The 20,180-nt window shown below is 33.5% G+C and overlaps 2 protein-coding genes across 4 annotated transcripts; one reads left to right on the forward strand and one right to left on the reverse strand.

The window, feature by feature from the left end:
• Positions 1 to 6,853: 6,853 nt before the first annotated feature.
• Positions 6,854 to 7,989, reverse strand: LOC133329844 (eukaryotic translation initiation factor 2 subunit 1). Its single transcript, XM_061538310.1, has 2 exons — positions 7,269 to 7,989; positions 6,854 to 7,196 (listed from the first exon to the last, which is right to left on the reverse strand). The coding sequence occupies exons 1-2, from the start codon at positions 7,961 to 7,963 to the stop codon at positions 6,854 to 6,856; spliced, it is 1,038 nt and encodes a 345-aa protein (XP_061394294.1). The 5' UTR covers positions 7,964 to 7,989.
• A 4,121-nt stretch (positions 7,990 to 12,110) lies between these two features.
• On the forward strand, positions 12,111 to 19,869 carry LOC133329837 (eukaryotic translation initiation factor 4H). 3 transcript variants are annotated; one of them, XM_061538296.1, is made up of 5 exons: positions 12,111 to 12,204; positions 15,494 to 15,790; positions 15,857 to 16,089; positions 16,757 to 16,990; positions 19,708 to 19,869. In XM_061538296.1, exons 1-5 carry the CDS (start codon positions 12,170 to 12,172, stop codon positions 19,866 to 19,868), a joined length of 960 nt encoding a protein of 319 aa, XP_061394280.1. In that variant the 5' UTR covers positions 12,111 to 12,169; the 3' UTR covers position 19,869. The 3 variants fall into 3 exon arrangements, with proteins under 3 accessions (XP_061394280.1, XP_061394281.1, XP_061394282.1); XM_061538297.1 differs by having other exon boundaries at positions 15,857 to 16,011; XM_061538298.1 differs by having other exon boundaries at positions 15,857 to 15,957.
• Positions 19,870 to 20,180: the final 311 nt, after the last annotated feature.

Raw genomic sequence — 20,180 nt, forward strand, 5'->3', positions numbered from 1 at the left:
TTAAAAAATTGTATACGTATCTCTAAATATATATGGTGGGTGTTGTGTGTCTATGTTTTGCATTTTTTTCTTTATTTTTGCTTTCAAAAAAAAAAAAAATACAGCCTGCACCTCATCCGCTACTGTAAACTCTAACTCCAACTCCAACTCAACCACAACAACATCGACAGCAGCTGCTGCAACATCATCCACAGCCAATTCGAATTCATCAGCCTCTCAACCACCACCGAGTGGTGATAATTTCAATGAATCGGATGTTGCTGATCTCATTAAAATGGGTTTTACTCGCGAGGAGGTGTTGGAGGAATTACGCCGTTCCAATGGGAATAAATTGCAAGCTACAGCAGGTCTTTTAGCAAAATCTTTAAAATTTTAATAAAAAAGGACACACAGCACAGAAGCATAAAAAAAGATTTATAAAAAAATAAATAAAAATAGTAATACCTCGTTTGGCGATTTCATTCTTTTTATAAGAAAACAAAAAATAAAAAGGAAAATAATTTTTAAGTAAATTAAATTTTAAGTACAACAAAAAAATATATACTATATGATGTACACACACACATACAAAACAACAATGAATGAACTTTGAATTAAAAAAAATAAAACTAAATAAAAATTTTAGTATAATGTTGTGAGACTAAAAAACAAAACAAAAACAAATACAAAACGAAAAATTGTATAATATGTATAACGAATGTCACATGTTATATTATTAAGTAGCAAAAAAAAACTTCTTAAAAAACAAAACTTATATACACACATATTTAAGTTTTTTTTAAGTTAAATATTTTTAAAAATTAAACAGAAAAATATTGTTCGGGGGAAATGAAAAGTTGTAAAAACTAGGTTTGAGGAAACAAAATTGTTTATCTATAGTTTTGGCTATGGTGAAATACTTTTTTTTTAATCCTATAGATGTGAAAGGAAAAGAAATAAATTTATAATTTTGTTATAGAAAAAAAACATAACCTCAATTTGTTATATGTTGTATACCCTCCACCTTAAATTTTGTGAATTCGTTTGCAAGATCTCAAAATATTCACTGGAGGACCCCATAAAGTCTATTTCTATTCTCAATCCGAATAAAATTCTATGACGATTTATGCATGTCGGACATCACGATAGAGTTCGCATAGCTTTGAAATTTTGCACATACATTGCTACTACTCCTAGGATGTTTGGTGGTACTAAAAATATGGTATATCGGTACATGTTTTTTTCTCTCGATATTTTGACGATTATGGGCACTTTTTCAAACAAATTGTATGGTAATTTGATATTTTTAATTCTTTATTGTGTATCAAAATTTCACTACCAAAAATTATCAATATTGGTCCACATTTTAGGATAGCCCCCCAAATAACAAGTATCCTTAAATATTTAGTATTTTGGGGATTTTTAGCACCGAATTGGCTTTAATTTGATATTTTAGGTTGTTATAGGGTAAGACATCATCTTACTTAAAATAATAAAAAAATGATTTTTTTCAAAAAAAAATATATATATATATAATTTTTATAAAAAAAAATATAATTTTTTTATTTTGGTAAATTTTTTTCAAATTCTCGTTTCTAAAAACTTGAAAATATATTTCAAATTCAAAAAAAATGTATTTAAAAAACAAAAATTTCATTTAAAAAAATATACATTTATTTCAAATCTTTATTGGAAAAGCTTACTTTTTATTAAAAATAATTCAATTTTTAAGAATCCTTTTTTTTAAAAAAAATCTCTAAGAAAAAATATTAAAAAAATTAAAAAAAAATATTTTTGTTTATTATATAATAAACAAAAATATTTTTTTTAATATAGAAAAAAAAAAAACTATTTATTAGTTTTATGTATGGCATTGTTTGCCGAGGGGTAAGGCAGGGAAGACTATAGTTTCGGATCACGCCACTGATCCTCATCAGTTCCCTTAGTTCTTTGTTGGGATATTCTCCCCAGAAGCTATTGCTTCTATACAAAAAACCTTTCATACCCAAATGTCTCTTGTAACAAAGCGAAGTACTTAGCTGACCAACGACATAAACTGCATGAGAATTTCGCTGGAGCCTCACTTCGAGGTTAACAAGGCATTTACAAACAAAATACAAATGGTATCCCAAATAAACCGCCAACACTTCTGAAGTTGTAGACGCAGGCACGGTTAAATCCATTTTTTATTTAAAATTTTATTTACTTCATAATTTATTTTTTTTTATCCAAAAATTCCAATATTTTTTTTGAAAATATTCAAATTTTCTATTTAAAAATCAAATTTTTATGTTAAAAAAATTTAATTTCAATAACTTTTTTATAAAATAAAAATGAAAAAAATTCAGAATTTTTTTATTAAAGTTCGAATTTTGTTTTAAATTTATTTTTTAATTTTTCAATTTTCTTTAACTTCCAAAATTTGTTATTTAAATAAAATGCATTCTTTATTTAAAAAATATAAAAGTCCAATTTTTATTTAAAAGGTATCCAATTTTTTTTATTTAAAATTTTATTTTCTTCTTATTTAATTTATTTTTTTATCAAAAAATTTGAATATTTTTATAAAAATATTCAAATTATCTATTTAAAAATTAAATTTTTTGTTAAAAAAATTTAAGTTTATAAAATAAAAATGAAAATTAAAATGAAAAAATTCAGATTTTTTATTAAAAGTTCGAAGTTTGTATTTAAATTTATTTTTTTAATTTTTCATTTTTTTTTTAATTCCAATTATTTTTTTAAATATTCAAAAACTCACCATAGCCAATTCATAACGAAAAAACACTTTGCAACAAAAGCTAATAACATCCAGCGAAGAAGCCTAACATTTTGTTTTTATACCCTTCACCACACTGTGGTACAGGGTATTATGTCTTTGTGCATATGTTTGTAACAGGCAAAAATAATCGAGATAGACCCATGGTTCCTTTTGAGAATATGCATAGAATCACTTTCTGAGTCGATTTACGCATGTCCGTCTGTCCGTCCGTCTGTCCATGTTAAATTGTAAACAAAGTACAGGTCGCATTTATGATCCGAATTGGATGAAATTTGGCATAGGTCACTTATTTAGCCCAAGGACGAACCCTATTGAAATTGGGAAAAATCGGTTCAGATTTAGATATAGCTCCCATATATATATTTAACCGATTTAATGTAAACAGTCCCTATATAACTTTCGATTTGCACGAAATTTAGTACAGCCTAATCATTTAGGTCTAGAATGATGTCTGCCAAGTTTCGTGAAAATCGGTCCAGATTTAGATATAGCTCCCATATATAGTTTCGTCCGATTTCATGTAAATGGTGCCCCAAAGTCCCTATATATCTTTTGATTTGCACGAAATTTGGCATAACGTACTGAATTAAGCCTAGAGTGATGTCTGCCAAGTTTCGTGAAAATCGGTCCAGATTTAGATATAGCTCCCATATATAGTTTCGTCCGATTTCATGTAAATGTCAAAGTCTCTATATATCTTTCGATTTGCACGAAATTTGGCATAACGTACTGAATTGAGTCTAGAATGGTGTCTGCCCAGTTTCAAGAAAATTGGTCCAGATTTAGATATAGCTCCCATATATAGTTTCGTCCGATTTCATGTAAATGGTGCCCCAAAGTCCCTATATATCCTTCGATTTGCACGAAATTTGGCATAACGTACTTAATTGGGCCTAGAATGATGTCTGCCAAGTTTCATGAAAATCGGTCCCGATTTAGATATAGCTCACATATATAGTTTCGTCCGATTTAATGTAAATGGGGCCCCAAAGTCCCTATATATCTTTCGATTAGCACGAAATTTGGTACAGCCTAATCATTTAGGTCTAGAATGATGTCTGCCAAGCTCCGTGAAAATCGGTCAAGATTTAGATATAGCTACCATATATAGTTTCGTCCGATTTCATGTAAATTGTGACCAAAATCCATATATATCTTTCGATTTGCACGAAATTTGGCATAACGTACTGAATTGAGCCTAGAGTTATGTCTGCCAAGTTTCGTGAAAATCAGTCCAGATTTAGATATAGCTCCCATATATAGTTTCGTCCGATTTCATGTAAATTGTGCACCAACATCCATATATATCTTTCGATTTGCCCGAAATTTTGCACAACGTACTGAATTGAGCCTAGAGTGATGTCTGCCAAGTTTCGATAAAATCGGTCCATATTTCTATATAGCTCCCACATATAGTTTCGTCCGATTTCATGTAAATGGTTCACCAAAGTCGCTATATATCTTTCGATTTGCACGAAATTTGGCATAACGTACTGAATTGAGCCTAGAGTGATGTCTGCCTTGTTTCGTGAAAATCGGTCCAGATTTAGATATAGCTCCATTTTATTATAGATTGATTTTATGTAATTGACGCACCAAGGAACCAATAGGAACAAAACGTTCTAAAGTTAGTATAACCTAACCTGTGACAAGTTTGTTTGAAATCGCTTAATATGTGGATATAGCTTACATATATTTTTTCGCCCGATATCAAGCAAATTGGGCATCATACTCCTCATGTTAGTCAGATTGACATCAAATTTTGCACAACGTACAAAATTGAGCATAGAATTACGTAGTTGCGTTTTCTAGAAGTACAGACATAGTCAACCGGATGATTTGTTTGAAGTCGATTTACACACTTTATGGACAAATCTAGGTAGATTCACATTTAGATAAATATCACATATTTTATTTCATCCAATTTCATGTTAATAGTCCTGTTAACTACCTCAGGCTTGAAGCGCATTTCTCGTAATAATAAAAAACAGCAACAACAAATTATTAACGAAATTTTTCAAACGAATTAGTAGACAAAAAATGTAGATTCGTTAAATATCTACAAATAACAACAACAACAAAATATAGCATAAGAAGAACAAGACTAGATATTTAAGTTTAAGACCAAGTGAACACCCTCCCCCATACTCCCCCCAATAAGAAAGGATACAATAAAATTCTTCAACGAAATTTACAAAAAAAAAATAAATAAATAATGCAAAAAAAATCTACTTTGCAAATAGCTTTTAGAACCGAGTTTGAAAGCGTAGTTATTAAGGACAGCAACAAAAACAAAATGTAAAACTAAAATCTGTTTTGAAAGTGGTGGTTTAAATAAATGGTGTATTATTCACAAAAAAGAAATGATTTTGTTTTTAATTTATAAAAATAAAGAAAAATGCTTCTAAGGACTTCAAGGACTTTTGTGGACAATATATGGTCTCTGGGTCTTCTGTAGAGAACCTTAGGGTCTCATTAAATAGTAGAAGGCCTCATGGTATACAATTTAAATAAATGGTTTACTATTCACAAAAAATAAATTATTTTGTTTTTAATTTAAAAATTAAAAAGTCTTCTAAGGACCTCAATGACTTTTGTGAACAATATATGGTCTCTGGGTCTTCTATAGAGGACCTCAGTGTCTCATTGTATAGTAGAAGGCCTCATGGTATAAAATTTAAGTAAATGGTTTATTATTCCCTCAAGGTATACAATTTAAACAAATGTTTTATTATCCTAAAAAAGAAATAGCTTCTGGGGAGAATATCCCAACAAAAAACTAAGGGAACTGATGAGGATCAGTGGCGAGATCCGAACTATAGTCTTCCCTGCCTTACCCCTCGGCGGACAATGCCATACATTCCCCACTAATAAATAGTTGTTTTTTATTGGGATTAAGCCTGACTATTTTGCAAAAACAAAATACAAATAGTATCCCAAATAACCCGCCAACACTACTAAAAAAGAAATGATTTAGTTTTTAATTTAAAAAAGTCTTCTAAGGACTTCAAAGACCTTTATGTACAATATATGGTCTCTGGGTCTTCTATAGAGGACCTCAGGGTCTCCTTGAATAGTAGAAGAGACCTCAAGACCATCTAAAGACAATAGATGATCTCAAGACGTACATCAGCTCAATTTAAAAAAAGTCTTCTAAGGACCTCAAAGACCTTTATGTACAATATATGGTCTCAAGGTCTTCTATAGAGGACCTCAGGTTCTCCTTACATAGTAGAAGAAATCTCAAGACCTTCTAAAGACAATAGATGATCTCAAGACGTATCACACCTCAATTTAAAAAGACTTTTTCAGGGTCACCTTAAATAGTAGAAGACCTCAGGTTATACAATTTAAATAAAATAAGATAAAAAATAAATTTGTTTTCAATTTAAAAATTAAAAAAAATCTTCTAAGGACCTCAAAGACTTTTGTGGGCAATATATGGTCTCTGGATGTTCTATAGAGGAACTCAGGGTCTCCTTAAATAATAGAAGGCAACAAGATCTCTTTTGGCAATAGAATACCTCTTGGTCTTCTATAGATATTAAAAGTCCTTCTGGTCTTCTATTGACAGTAGGATCCCTCTTGGTCTTCTATAGTCAATTGGAGACCTCTTGAACTTTTATAGACAATGTAACTCCTTTGCCCTTCTTCTAACTCCTTTGTCTTTCTTCAGCATCCTTACCGTTTCTTTTAGCGCCTTTGAAATGAAAAAAAAATCCAAATTCGCCAAATTTGTGTCTTTTGGTTTTGGGTTTTCACCTTGTAATGTTTGTCGATTGGGTTAAACATTTTCATTTTATTTTTCTCAAATTTGCACAAAAAAAGAAAAATCATATTTTCTTGATGTTGATTGATGTGTATGTATGTGTGTTTGTTTGTATATATAAAAAAGGAATCTATGGAAACTGTACACGAAGTAAAAAAATGTTTTTTCTCAAAAGCCGTTTCAATATTGTAATAAATATTAATTGTTTGTTGTTGGTCTGCTTAACATGTTAGTAATTGTTGTTGTAATCTCTGAAAAAAATTATACAACAACTATTGTTTTTTTTCTTCTTCAACAACTACACACCGGGCCTTTGTTCATATTTATTCCTCATCGTCATCATCATCATCCTCGTCATCGTCATCATTACTCTTGGCTGAGTGGCGGCCACCCTTATTATTAATAGATTCATTTTCGGGATCAAATGACATGCCTTCTTCATCTTCCTCTTCATCATCATCACCGCCAACTTCGGCATTTTCAGCTTCAGCCTTTTGCAAGCGCCGAGCCAATTCGGCCTCATCAATGGCAGTAACCAATTTGGGTGGCATAACCACCTTAAATTCACCACCATATTCTTGGATTTTGGTACGGATATTTTCAATGGCCTGTTCCAAAATTTTCAAACCTTCTGCCTTCTTGGTGGTTGAGGTGGTCATAACATAACTGGAAAACAACAAAACCAAAACAACGATTAAAATTCCAAATTCCAACAAAATAATTATTCCAAACACTCACAGTGGTGGCGCAATCAAATTAATGCGTATAACCAACTCTTCATTGCTCAATTCCAAACCCTTGTTGAGAGCCGCCTTCACAGCATCAATACCCTCATAACCGTAACACGAACACTCAATATCGGAACGGATTTTCAATGTGGGCGATACCAATTTACGCTTGACATTGTTCAGCAACACTTCCTTGGTCTTCTCATCCAAATCGCATTCATCGAACACGGTGGGATCTTCCACCGACTGTTTGAAGATATCATAGGCAGCCGATTTGCTATTGTATTTCTTTTCAAAATGCCAGGCAGTCTTCTGATATAGCTCTTCCAACTGTTCGCTGGTCTCGTAACCCAACAAATTGGAAACATGACGCAATAGTAGATCCACAGCCTTTGCCTTTGCAAAGCGTTCTGTACACTTTTCCACATCTTCGGGTGACACACGTCGCTTTGACAGATCAATATAACCTTTTTCTTTGTCCACACGTATGACAACGACCGGTTCGGTTTTGCCAACACGAATCAATTTGTTAATGGAACGAATACGACGACGGGACAATTCCGAGAGCAGGATCATACCCTCGATATTGTTGTATTCCAATAAATGCACATAGGCGCCCATTTCGGCAATGGAGAGGACATTGACCATGACAACATCTTCCACTTCGGGATATTTTTCACTGTAGAAACGTGACGTTAATGCCATTTTTGCAAAATACCGGTAAAATTCTCGTTCACGATGTAGGAATTATTTATTGCAATTGTTGCTGGTAATTGAAATTTGCAGAAAAAAATTTCACTTAAAATAAAATAGCAAAAACGTGCCAACGTTTACGGGCGGATAAAAAGGGTTGCGTAGATCGTTTTACGACCAACGGCGTTGGAATGTCAAAATCAATTTATGCGGTTGCTGTGTTGCCTTATTTTATACGAATAAGGCTACAGCTGATGGAGGCAAATTTTTCAATGAAAAATTCGGAAATCGGTGGCGGTGGTATAAATATTCACCAGTTGGGATGCGAGCCAACAATATAAATAGCCAAAAATATTCCAAACGCACTAAAATGCCACACTGTTGTGTTATCAATGCACAGCGAATGCCCACGTGATTGTTTTTAACGATACGTTTAGATATACCAAATCCATTCGATCTTAAATGTAAATTTCCTAACGTATATGTTAAATAAAATATACGCCACGTCATTGACATTCAAAATCTAGTGGGTTACGTACTCCAAATGGGATTTTTATTCAACTTTTATTTAAAAAGTAAATATAAAATTTGAAACAGACTTTTAACCCTGGTACAATTACACAAAGTAGGGTAGCTTTGGTAAGAAAGGAGAAAATACACCACTACCTTATGGGCAATAATGTCAGAATAAATGAAAACAAATGCAACAAGTCGTTCCGTTCATTTGACGTATTTTTAAGATTTTACCAAAAACGCGAAAAAAAATAATAGAATATCAGGTTTTCATTTCTAAATCGAGTTGGTGATATGATTCATATATTGATTCATACATACTTCTTACAAATGTTGTAAAATTCATCTTCAAACAAATCAATTTTCGAATATATTTTCTGAAAATTGTAATTTATAAGTTGCTATGGCATACCTTGAATAATTGTACCATGACATACTATTAATGGTGTTTTTACACGATATGTATTTTACTTATGTGCTGTCACTTATTTGATCCATATGTAATTCCTTATGTGTGTCAAAATTAGCAGTGTACACAAAACATTTATTTTTGTTTTCAAATCGGCATATGTATTTTACATATGACATAACCTATAAACAAAAAAACACTTTTATTTTTTCTTAAATCAACATCATTTTTTTATTAAACACCTACAAACGAAATAATAATTTGTAATTGTTGCCTTTTCATCATTTTTTTGAATTACAATTGAAATATTTTCTTCCAACAATGTGTTTCATTGAAACAGATGATTTCCTTATGTTTCACATACGAAAATAGAGCGCGTCCTATTCGGAAAAAATACATATGTAATTGCATATCGTTTTGATACATTGACATTTACGTATGTTTCACATGACGAGTTCGATGTAAAAAAGTGACAGCACATATGTAAAATACATATCGTGTAGAAACACCATAACTATCGTTTCATTTATGTGCTATCAAATCAACGTGAATAACATCTGAAATCAGAATCATGGTAATATTTTATTATTAATATAATTGATTATATTTGCGTAGTCAGGCTTTAATTATATTTAATTAAAAATTATTCCAAAATTAAAGGAAAAAAATTTCAAATTTATTAATTTCACCTCAGTGTGCTGTCAATTCGCAGTTCATAGCAAATATAGTTGTGCTTTTTTAATATTATTTATAATTTAAACAATTATTACAAAGTTCAAATCATTCAATTTCACCCTTATGGGGTATCAATTCTCAGTGCATAACATATATATTTGGATACTTTTCGATTATTATCTTTAATTAAAAAACAATTGATAAAATGTTAAGGAAACAAATCAGACAATTTACTAACCTCACTTTTATGTGTCATCAATTCATAGTGCATAAATAATGCAGTTGGCGATTTTATTATTGCTTTTTATTCTTATTTTTCACTAAACAAGTAATTAAAAATTAAAAAAATCATCAAATTTACTAACGTGCTATTAATTCGCTGTGCATAACAAACAAAGTCGCCTATTTTATCATTATTTATTTGTAATTAAAATAGATAATTAAAAATTAAAAAAATCATCAAATTTACTAACGTCACCTTTATGTGCTATTAATTCGCTGTGCATAACAAACAAAGTCGCCTATTTTTGGTCTGTTCCCGTACTGCAAGAATCTACTCGATTTTACTATTTTCTTCGACATCATAAAGGAAAATTCGTTATCGTAGTAAAAACTAGTAGATACTTGCAGTGCGGGAACAGACAATTTATTATTATTTATTTGTAATTAAAATAGATAATTAAAAATTAAAGAAATCATCCAATTTATTAACGGCACATTTATATGCTATAAAATTACAGTGAGTAGATTGTGTAATTAGCTTTGTAGTATAATTTTATTTTCATTTATTTATAAATTATTACAAAATTAAAAAAACACATTATCCAATTTACTAACGTCACTAAAGCTCTCAATTCCCTGTGCATAACAAACAAAGTTGCCTATTTTATTATTATTTATTTTCATTAAAACAAATAATTAAAATTAAAGACATCATCTACTTTAATAACACCACGTTTATGTGCTATCAAATTACAGTGAATAACTTGTGTAATAAGCTTTATAATATTATTTTATTTTCATTTTTATTTTTTGCAAAATGGTCAGGCTGAATCCCAGTTTGTTGTTTTTATAAAAAAAAAATAAATTATTTGTAAATTATTACAAAATTAAAGAAACACATCATCAAATTTACTACCGCTACTTTTATAAATAGCTTGTGTGATTAGCTTTATAATATTATTTTATTTCAATTGCTAATATAAATAATTCCGAATTATAGAAACGCCTTATCCATTGACGTCACCTTTATGTGCTATCAATTCCCTGTGCATAACAAATATAGTTGCCCATTTTATTATCATTTATTTATAATTAAAACAAATAATTAAAGAAATCATCCAATTTACTAACGTAAACTTTATATGCTATCAAATCACGGTGAATAGCTTGGGTATTCCGCTTTATAGAATTATTATATTTCTATTTTTAACATAAATTATTACAAATTATAGCAACACAATATTCGGAACAAGTTGAGTTTAGGGGCTCATCTCCGATTTTTCTGAAATTTTTGTCACAGGTAGATCTCGTCTCCCTGATCACGAAAATATATGACTTTCATGGAGGAATCTAAAGTTCCGAAATTCCTATGCTCATAACTTCGTTATTTATGAATCGGTGAAGGTAATATTGGTATGATTGTAAAGCGTACACATTATATTTCCACTTAAATTCGTTTTAAGTAAAAATTTATAAAAAATAGCCGGCCTTCGGCCGGGGATTTAAGACTTTCTCCTATGGACAGGCGGAAAATTCGGCTAACGCATCAACAATATTTTTTAAACTATTTTTTTTTTTTTAAATAGCCGGCCTTCGGCCGGGGATTTAAGACTTTCTGCTATGGACAGGTGGAAAAATTGGCTACGCGATTAAAATTTCCTTTATTTCAAAGTTTTTCTTATATAGCCGGCCTTCGGCCGGGGATTTAAGACTTTCTCCTATGGACAGATAGAAAATTCAGTTATGCGATCGAAATTTTCTTTTAAATAAACATGTTTATCTAAATATCCGTCAATATTACGATTGTCGGCCCATAAATGTCCAAGTTATGAGCATATGAATTACGGTACTTCAGAGGTCCATATCTCGGGAAATATGGGTTTCCCCCATGAATGTCATATATTTTCGTGATCAGGGAGACGAGATCTACCTGTGGTAAAAATTTCAGAAAAATTGGAGATGAGCCCCTAAACTCAACTTAAGCCCAATATTCAATTCCCAACGCCACCTTTATGTGCTATCAATTCAATGTGCATAGCACAGTATTCAGCTTAATAATATTATTTTATATCTATTGTTAATAAAATAATTACAAACTATAAAAACCATTATCCAATTCCTAATGTCAACTTTATGTGCTATTAATTCCCTGTACATAGCACATATAGTTCCCTATTTTATTATTATTTTTAATAAAGAAACAAATATTAAAAAGTTAAAATAACAAATCATCCACTTATTAACGCCACCTTTGTATGCTATCAATTCCCAGTGCATTGTGCCTACCTTGTGGGCGGATATAGTTATCAAATAATGATTACTTGCTTCAACGCCATAGAAGAGGAAGAAGAATTTCGCCGCATATGCGTGAATGGTTAGCCGACATATAAAAATAAAACATGGCTGAAAGAAGAGGTGGTTTTGATCAACCTAGGTAAATATTTATTAATTTTTGTGTATTTTAATAAGAAAAGCTAACTGGAAATTAATGAAATTTATTGTCCCTAAGCTGCTGTCAGCAATGTGTATGAAGTTTAACGGGAAATGTGCAAAATATAGTGAAAAAATGATGAACGAAAAAAATAGTGACGAGAATTTCTTCTCTCTGGTGTGTTTGGGTGTATATAAGTGTGTGTGTGCGTGTGTGCTTGTGTGTAAGAATGGGTAAAAAAGATTTTCGCCGCCCTTGTGTAGCAGAAGAAGAATATATGAAGAAGAGATATAATGATGATGATGGAAACCAAACGACCGACGACTCTTTCAAACAAGCGACAGAACGACCAACCAAACGACAACGTTGCCGTATGAATTTAATTCAATGAGCTGCCGCCGCTTTTGGGTTTACTGCTGCTTTGCCTGTATTGAAAATAGTTCCGTGGAAATTTTTGGTGGGAACTTTTGTTGCAAATCAGGAAGTATATAATGCCAATATTTCTGATGCTGCCTGCCGCTTCTTGTTGATGCCGCAAAATCTTCTTTGTGTATGCCCTTCCGCCCGATCATAAAGGTTTTTTTTTTGCGAGGGCTTAGGGTGGAAAATGTCAAAGTACGACAAATGTTATTGCGGCGAACAACAACGAAACACAGAATCGGAAAAATGTGTTCCATTAAATTCTCTGCCACCCTAGGGCAGAGCTGTCAATGAGCTCTGTTTACTTTGCAGTTGCCCAAAAAATACTTGCCCTGCAAACTCCTCTTTATCGTCATCGGTCATAAATCGTCATCATCATCATCATTAATATCCCACATAGTAGTAGTAGTGAGTGAGTATGTGTGTGTGTGGTGTGAATTTTTTTGCTTTACTTTTCGGCTTTATTTGTTATGTTTCTTTGCTAGATTTGTCTACCTACCCGGCCGCCCGCACCTTGACAGTGCTTTAGCTGTGGCCACTGCTTCTGCTGCTGCCGCTGGTGGTGATGATGATTTTTTTTCGTGTGAATGACGAATATGTTTTATTCCCAATGGTGTGTGTGTGTGGTCTTATTTTGGTACACTGCTGATTAGTAGTTCCTAATGACGTCGTTTCGGATAATCACCTGCCTCCAATTTTGAAAAACAAATCTGACCAAGCCTCTATCACTTGCCTTTTTTCTCCAATTTTTTAAATGACATTCCCTTCCTCTTCTATTTATTTATGTTTTCAATGTCAATCAATATAAATTGTGTGTTATTATTTTGATTGATGCCGGTGTTCCGCAACCGGAATCAAGGGAAGTCCCTGTTTCTTCTTCTTCGGCATTATATAATGACGATTTCAAATGAAACGAACGAACAAAACAATAACCAATAGTCATTCATGCGATTTTATTTTCCATGATAAGCAAATGCATTTGTAGTGGTATTCCTCCGACTGGTTGTGTTTCAGTTTTTTGTTTTAATATCTTGTTGTTTTGAGGTTTTGTTTTTTTCGGCACGTGGATACGTTTACTGGTTTTATACACTTGGGAGGGTTTTTTGTTTACGTTTCAAATAACAAAAATAAAAAGATGCAGAAAGAACCCCCCAAAAAATCGAAAACTTCTTATAATGAAGTAGGGAATTATAGAAGATAGTGCGGAAATCACCTATTAAGTTCCTATTTCCCATTAGCCTAAAATTTTGTGACGATTTATCCAGGTCCGTCTGTATGTGGGGAAAGAATCCAAAAAAAAAAAAAAAAAAAAAACGGAAACTACATATAATGGATTAGGGAGCAAGAGATGGGGATATCATCTCTAGGTGTCTATTACCCATCAGCCTCAAATTCTGACGATTTGCCCAGGTCTTTCTGTCGTATTGAAATAAATGGCCAAAATTTTGCATACATTTGCCAATATCGCTCGATTTTTTCTGTTGTATTGAAATAAATGGCCAAAATTTTGCATACATTTGCCAATATCGCTCGATTTTTTCTGTTAGTCCCCATATAAGGCACCCCCAAATTTCGATATTTTGGGGGTTTTAATAGCATTTTTCATCCGAATTCGCTTTAATTTGTCAAATTGGGTTCTTATTGGCTACCGAATCTCCACACTAAAAATTATCAATATTGGTTAATTTTTTCGGGTATCTCCCATATAAGGGAACACCAAAAATTTCGATATTTTGGGAATTTGGGCATGTTTTTCAAACGAATACGCTGTAATTTGGTACTTTGGGTTCTTATTGGATACCAAATGTCTCCAATAAAAATTATGAATATCGGTCGTATTTTTCGGGTATGCCTCATATAAGGAAATCCCAAAATTTCGATATTTTGTGGTTTTTGAGCATCTTTTTCATCCGAATTGGCTACAATTTTGCACATTGGGCTCTTATTGTGTACCAAATCTCTCCAATAGAAATTATCGATATCGGTCGATTTTTTCTAGTAGCTCGCATATATAAAGATACCCTTATAATTTATACATTTCCGAGTTTTTGATTGTGTTTTTCATCCGAATTCGTTATAATTTGGCACATTGGCTTCTTATTAGGTACCAAACCTCTTCACTAAAAATTATAAAGAAGGTCCACATTATCGTTTAGCTCCCATATAAATGTACCCCCAAAACTTCGATACTTTGGGTACCTTCGAAATTAATTCGCTTTAATTTGACACATAGGCTTCTTATTAGGTACCAAACCTCTCCACTAAAAATTATAAATATTGTTCAACTTTTTTGGGATAGCCCCCATATAAAGATACACGTACAATTTTCATATTTTGCACTTTTTGAGCACGTATTTTGACAGAATTCGCTGTAATTTGGTACTTTGGCTTCTTATTAGGAACCAAATCTTTCCACTAAAAATTATCAAAATAGGTCCACTTATTCGGGTAGGTCCCATATAAAGGTACCCCAAAAATGTCGATATTTCGGGGAGATTCGGTGCGTTTTTGGACCGAATTTGCTATAATTTGGTACATTGGGTTCACATTGGGTACCAAACTTCTCTACTAAAAATTATAAATATTGGTCAACTTTTTGGGTTAGACCCTATATAGCGATACCCTCAAAATAGGCGGATCTTAAGGATTTTGGACAGTGTTCTCAATAGAATTGGCTTTATTTTGGTATGTTGGGTTCCTATTAGCTACAAAATCTTCCCGCCAAATATTATCAATATTGGTCCAAATTTGGGGTAGCCCCTAACATGTTTGTATTTTGGGGATTTGGCGATTTTTTCTAATCCTGAAATGATACTCCATTAATTTTGTATTCATTGATTAAATAATTTTCCTCTTCACTTTTTATTTCCAGAAATTATGGTAGCAAGCAGCTACCCACTGAACCCCCATACACCGCATATGTGGGCAATTTACCCCAACGTCTGGTACAAGGCGATGTTGTACGAATTTTCCAATGTCAAGGTTTCAATGTGAAAAATGTTCGTTTGGTCAATGATCGCGTTACAGATGTCTTCAAGGGTTTTTGCTATGTGGAATTTGAAACATTGGAAACACTGGAAGAAGTTTTACGTCTCGATGGGCTAATCAATGTCGATGATAATGGAGCGCCGTTGCGTATTGATATTGCCGAGCGTAGGAAAAATGATCGGTAAGTTAGCTTGGCATTTGAATTGCGAATTTTTTTTTAATTATTTGTTGTTTTTTTTTATTATAGTGCCGGTGGCTTCCAAAAACGTGGTCCACCACGACAAGAAGGTGGTGGTGGCGGCGGTGGTCGCCATCAAAACTTTTCCCGCGGCGGCGGTGGTGGTGGAGGTAATAGAGGTGGTGATCGCGGCCACGATCGTGGCGGTGATCGCGACAATAGAGGTTCGTACAATGATAATCACGGTGGTCACAATGATAGAAATCGTGGAGGCGGCGGTGGTATGAATAGAGGATATTCCGGTAAATCTATATGCCATGCAATAATTTCAGTACTCAGAAAAAAAAACGAACTCAAATTTGCACTTTAATTTAACTTTTTTATTTACTTTTTGTTTTACTTAAAATTTTTAATTCTTCCAGTAGTTTATTTAAAAATCCCTCCTTACTCTGTTTGTTATTGCTCAACTTTTAATTTCGAAACCGTTTTTTGGATACACAACACACATACATACACACATCATTTAATTGCCTTAACTATCGTTTTGCCTACAAACATTTTTGGAATGCATGACCAGCAAAAAAAATCAACTTGAAATCAAATCAAAATTACACCCGCCTGTAGTAATCCTCCATCTATGTATTTCCCCCACACAAAATTGTCTTTGTAACAAAACTCTCTATTTTCAAAACAATCGATATAAAAACAAAATTAAAAATTAAGCTGCACTAGAAAATTTCATAAATTAAAAACAATTCAAATCACAAACTATTTAAATACGAATGAATAATTTTTAATGAAATTTTAAATTGAATTTTTAAATTCGAAGAAAATCTCTTTCGGATCTTTATACAAAATGCTCAAAATTTAATTTATAGTGCAGCTTAGTTTCTAAATCTTTATTTTCATTGAATTCAAAATAATATTTTTATATATTTTTGTACTTAAAAAAAATATCGCATTATATAGACCGTCCTGCAGCCCGTGGCCGTTATGGTAATTTCAATAACGACGATCGCTACAATGATCGCAATCAGGATCGTAATCATCGTGAGGGCAGTTTTGGTGGCCAGAGTCGAGATGGCGGCAACGATCGTTATAATAATTTCAGTAGGAATCGTGGCGGCGATCGGGAACAACGTGGTGGTCATTTCAATCAAAATGATCGCCCACCATCTGCTGTTGCACCCCTTGGTAGTATAGGTGAGTACAAAACAAAAAAAGTCGCAAACCCACAGTTTTTGTTGGGAATACAGTGACACAATCACCATCCGTCAATATAACAGATACAACGGAGACTGATTGTGTCCAGACTTATACTAGTGTTGTGTCACATTCAGCCTCGGAAATCGTTAAGGATGTAAATGAAGTGATTAATCCAAAATCTGTGAGTATTAGTAGTGCTAGTCTGGAAAAGATTTCAAAACCTACTCAAGGAAAATCGGGAATCATCAGTTCAAACATCTAATGCGTCTTCCGTAGCTGTCACTAGCAGTTCCCTCCAACATGGTCAAAGACCATTACCTATGGCTCCCACCATGAAAATGATATTTGTTTCTAGGCTTGCACCAGATACCTCGGCTGAGGATATAAATTATTACATAAAATCAAAAAGCGATGGAAATTTCTTTCTACGTTGTTATAAGATATAAGGTAGATCATCTTTTAAAATCGTAGTACAAGAAAGTATGTTTCATCGACTAATTTCGAGAGAATTTTTGCCTGCTAATGCATTTGTTAAGGAATTTCTAGAAAGATCTGAAGACCACGTTCCAAGATGTTGTTTTCTACTTGGTCTTTCTATCTAATTCGTGGCCTCCCCCTTCTACGAGAACCATCAGTAGGCTCGCTTTTATATGCCTTTTGAGCTGGGGCATTCTCATTCATTCACACAACCACCACGCAGATCGGCCCGTAGATCTTTCGGAGTGGTGTGGTAGAAGGCTAATTCCTCTATAGTTGGCACATATCGTCTTGTCTCCTTTTTTGTGACACAGGATGCTGAGGTTCCAATCATTGGGCATGCATTCCTCTAGCCAAATTGTACCAAACAGCTGGTGCATGCTCCTGACCACCAGTCTTAAATAGTTCGGCTGGTAACACATCAGCACGAGCTGCTTTATTGTTCTTGAGCCGATTGATTGTTTTTTTGACCTCGTCTTGGCTAGGTGGTATACACCATCATCTCTTATTAGTTCTGGGGTATGTTCTTCACCGCCAGAAGCTTTTCAAAATGCTCCTTCCAGATCCTCAACACCCTGTCTGTATCTGTTACCAGGTTTTCTTCGTCATCTCTACAGAAGGATGTGCCTGCACCAAAACCTTCGGTTTGGCGTTTTACTCGTTGGTAAAATTTCCGGACTTCATTCTGAATCGTTTACATCGATTTGCTCACATTCACGTTTTTCTTGTTCTTTCTTCTTTTTTCTGAAAACACGTTTCTCCTCTCTCCTTTTCTTCCAATAATTCTCCATCACATTACGTGTTGCTACTGTCTGCAGGGTTGCCCTAAACGCTGCGTTTTTACCATCGGTAGCATTACCGATCGTACCACGGATTTCTTGATGGTGGTCTTTGGTACCCAAGTCTTGCTTATGCTGCAGTTTGTAGGGAGTGGGCAATTCTTTGTCATTGTGTTTTTATATTATTATCGGGACAAGGGGTACTTTCGTCAAGCAGTTGGGTAAGTTGAGCGGAGTAGGCTTCTGCTATCTGTTGTGTTTTTAGCTTTTCGACGGCAAATTTCCGTGTTACATTAGATCGTACCTTTACTGCTACATTAAGACGGGTGGGTACCTTGACTGCCATAAGGTAATGGTCCGAATCGATATTCGCTCCAAGGATCGAGCCTTCCGTCTATTACAACATAATCGATTTGATTTCTCGTTGTACGATCTGGAGAAATCCAAGTGACCTTGTGTATATCGAGATGATTGAATTTGGTGTTTTTTGCTGTCGCGAAGTCAATCAACCTCATGCCGTTGTCTGATGTTTTTTCATGGAGGCTGAATTTTCCGACGGTGGGGCCAAAGATATTTTCCCTTCCGATTTTTGCATTAAAATCTCCTAACAGAATTTTAATGTCATGGCCAGGGCGGCGGTCATATGATGTTTCTAGGCGCTCGTAAAATATGTCTTTGGTCTGTTCATCTTTATCTTCGATCGGAGCATGGGCGCAAATGAGACTGATGTAGAAGAACTTCGCTTTTATGCGGATTACAGCAATTCGCTCATCTACTTTAGTGTATCTGGAGACGAAGTCTTTTATTCTCCTGTTAACCATAAATCCGCAGCCAAATTCATGTCTCGTTTCATGGCAGCTATAATACAGGGCGTAATCATCTGATTTACTTACGCCAGTCCCTTTCCATCGCATTTCCTGTAAGGATATAATATCGGCTTTCTACTTCTTGAATACATCCGCTAAAGCGGAAACTGCTCGTGTTCTGTACAACGTGCGCACATTCCAAGTGCAGATTTGCAAATCGTGGTCCTTTATACGTTTGCGTGTGTCGTCAACATTAGGGGGGTTTGGTTTTCTTGTTCTTTGCTTTTTCATAGTAAGTTGGGTTTTCCGAGAGTGGGCAACTAACCCGACGTCTCAACCCATTTTTTATAGTTCTTATGGGTGAACTCGCGGTACATATCAACTCACTATTTCAAAGGGTGATGAAAATAGCTACCCCAGGTGACACCGCGGGGAGGTCAGTGTCCAAAATTAAGATGAAAGGGGGACCAAGATAAGCCTGGGCTTCGCCATGTAAAAGCTAATCAGAGCCGTTGCTTGTTATCTATCATCCCCTATGTTAAAAAATATATTTGAATTTCGGGGTGATTAAAAATATATTTTTTTAAAAATCCATTTTCCAATTATTTTTTTTTTTTTATTTTAATTTTGTTTTTTTATTCATTTTTTACAGATGACAGTGAGAGACCCCGACTTCAATTGAAACCCCGTACCGTAAATGCACCCATCAATGGGCTTGCGGAGACAAAGCAGTCAGCTGCTATATTTGGTAATGCCAAACCACGCGAAGAAAAACTCCAAGAAGAAGCCAGAGAGCAGAATGAAGACAATTAAATGCTGCTGAGAAGAAAAAACAAAGCAAACCAACAAAACTAAGAAAGAATAAAAATTAACAAATAAAAGCAGAGCGCAGAAGAAGCTGAACAACAAGAATTAACTAAAATAAAAATATACATAAACAAAGTAAAAAAATACACAATTTTAACTATTTTTCGATGAGAAAATAAATGAAAACAAAATACAACCAACAAACAAACAATCTAAAGCAAAAAAACGAGAGAGAGAATTATATGCAAAAACATAAGAAAACAAAGCGAGAGATCTTAATAACTATAACTACATATATATTGGTATATATGTTTAAAG

Source organism: Musca vetustissima, unplaced genomic scaffold (assembly GCF_032173495.1).
Source record: "Musca vetustissima isolate MV318-11 ecotype Yass unplaced genomic scaffold, APGP_CSIRO_Mvet_v1 utg12221, whole genome shotgun sequence".
Classification (NCBI taxonomy): Eukaryota; Metazoa; Arthropoda; class Insecta; order Diptera; family Muscidae; genus Musca; species Musca vetustissima.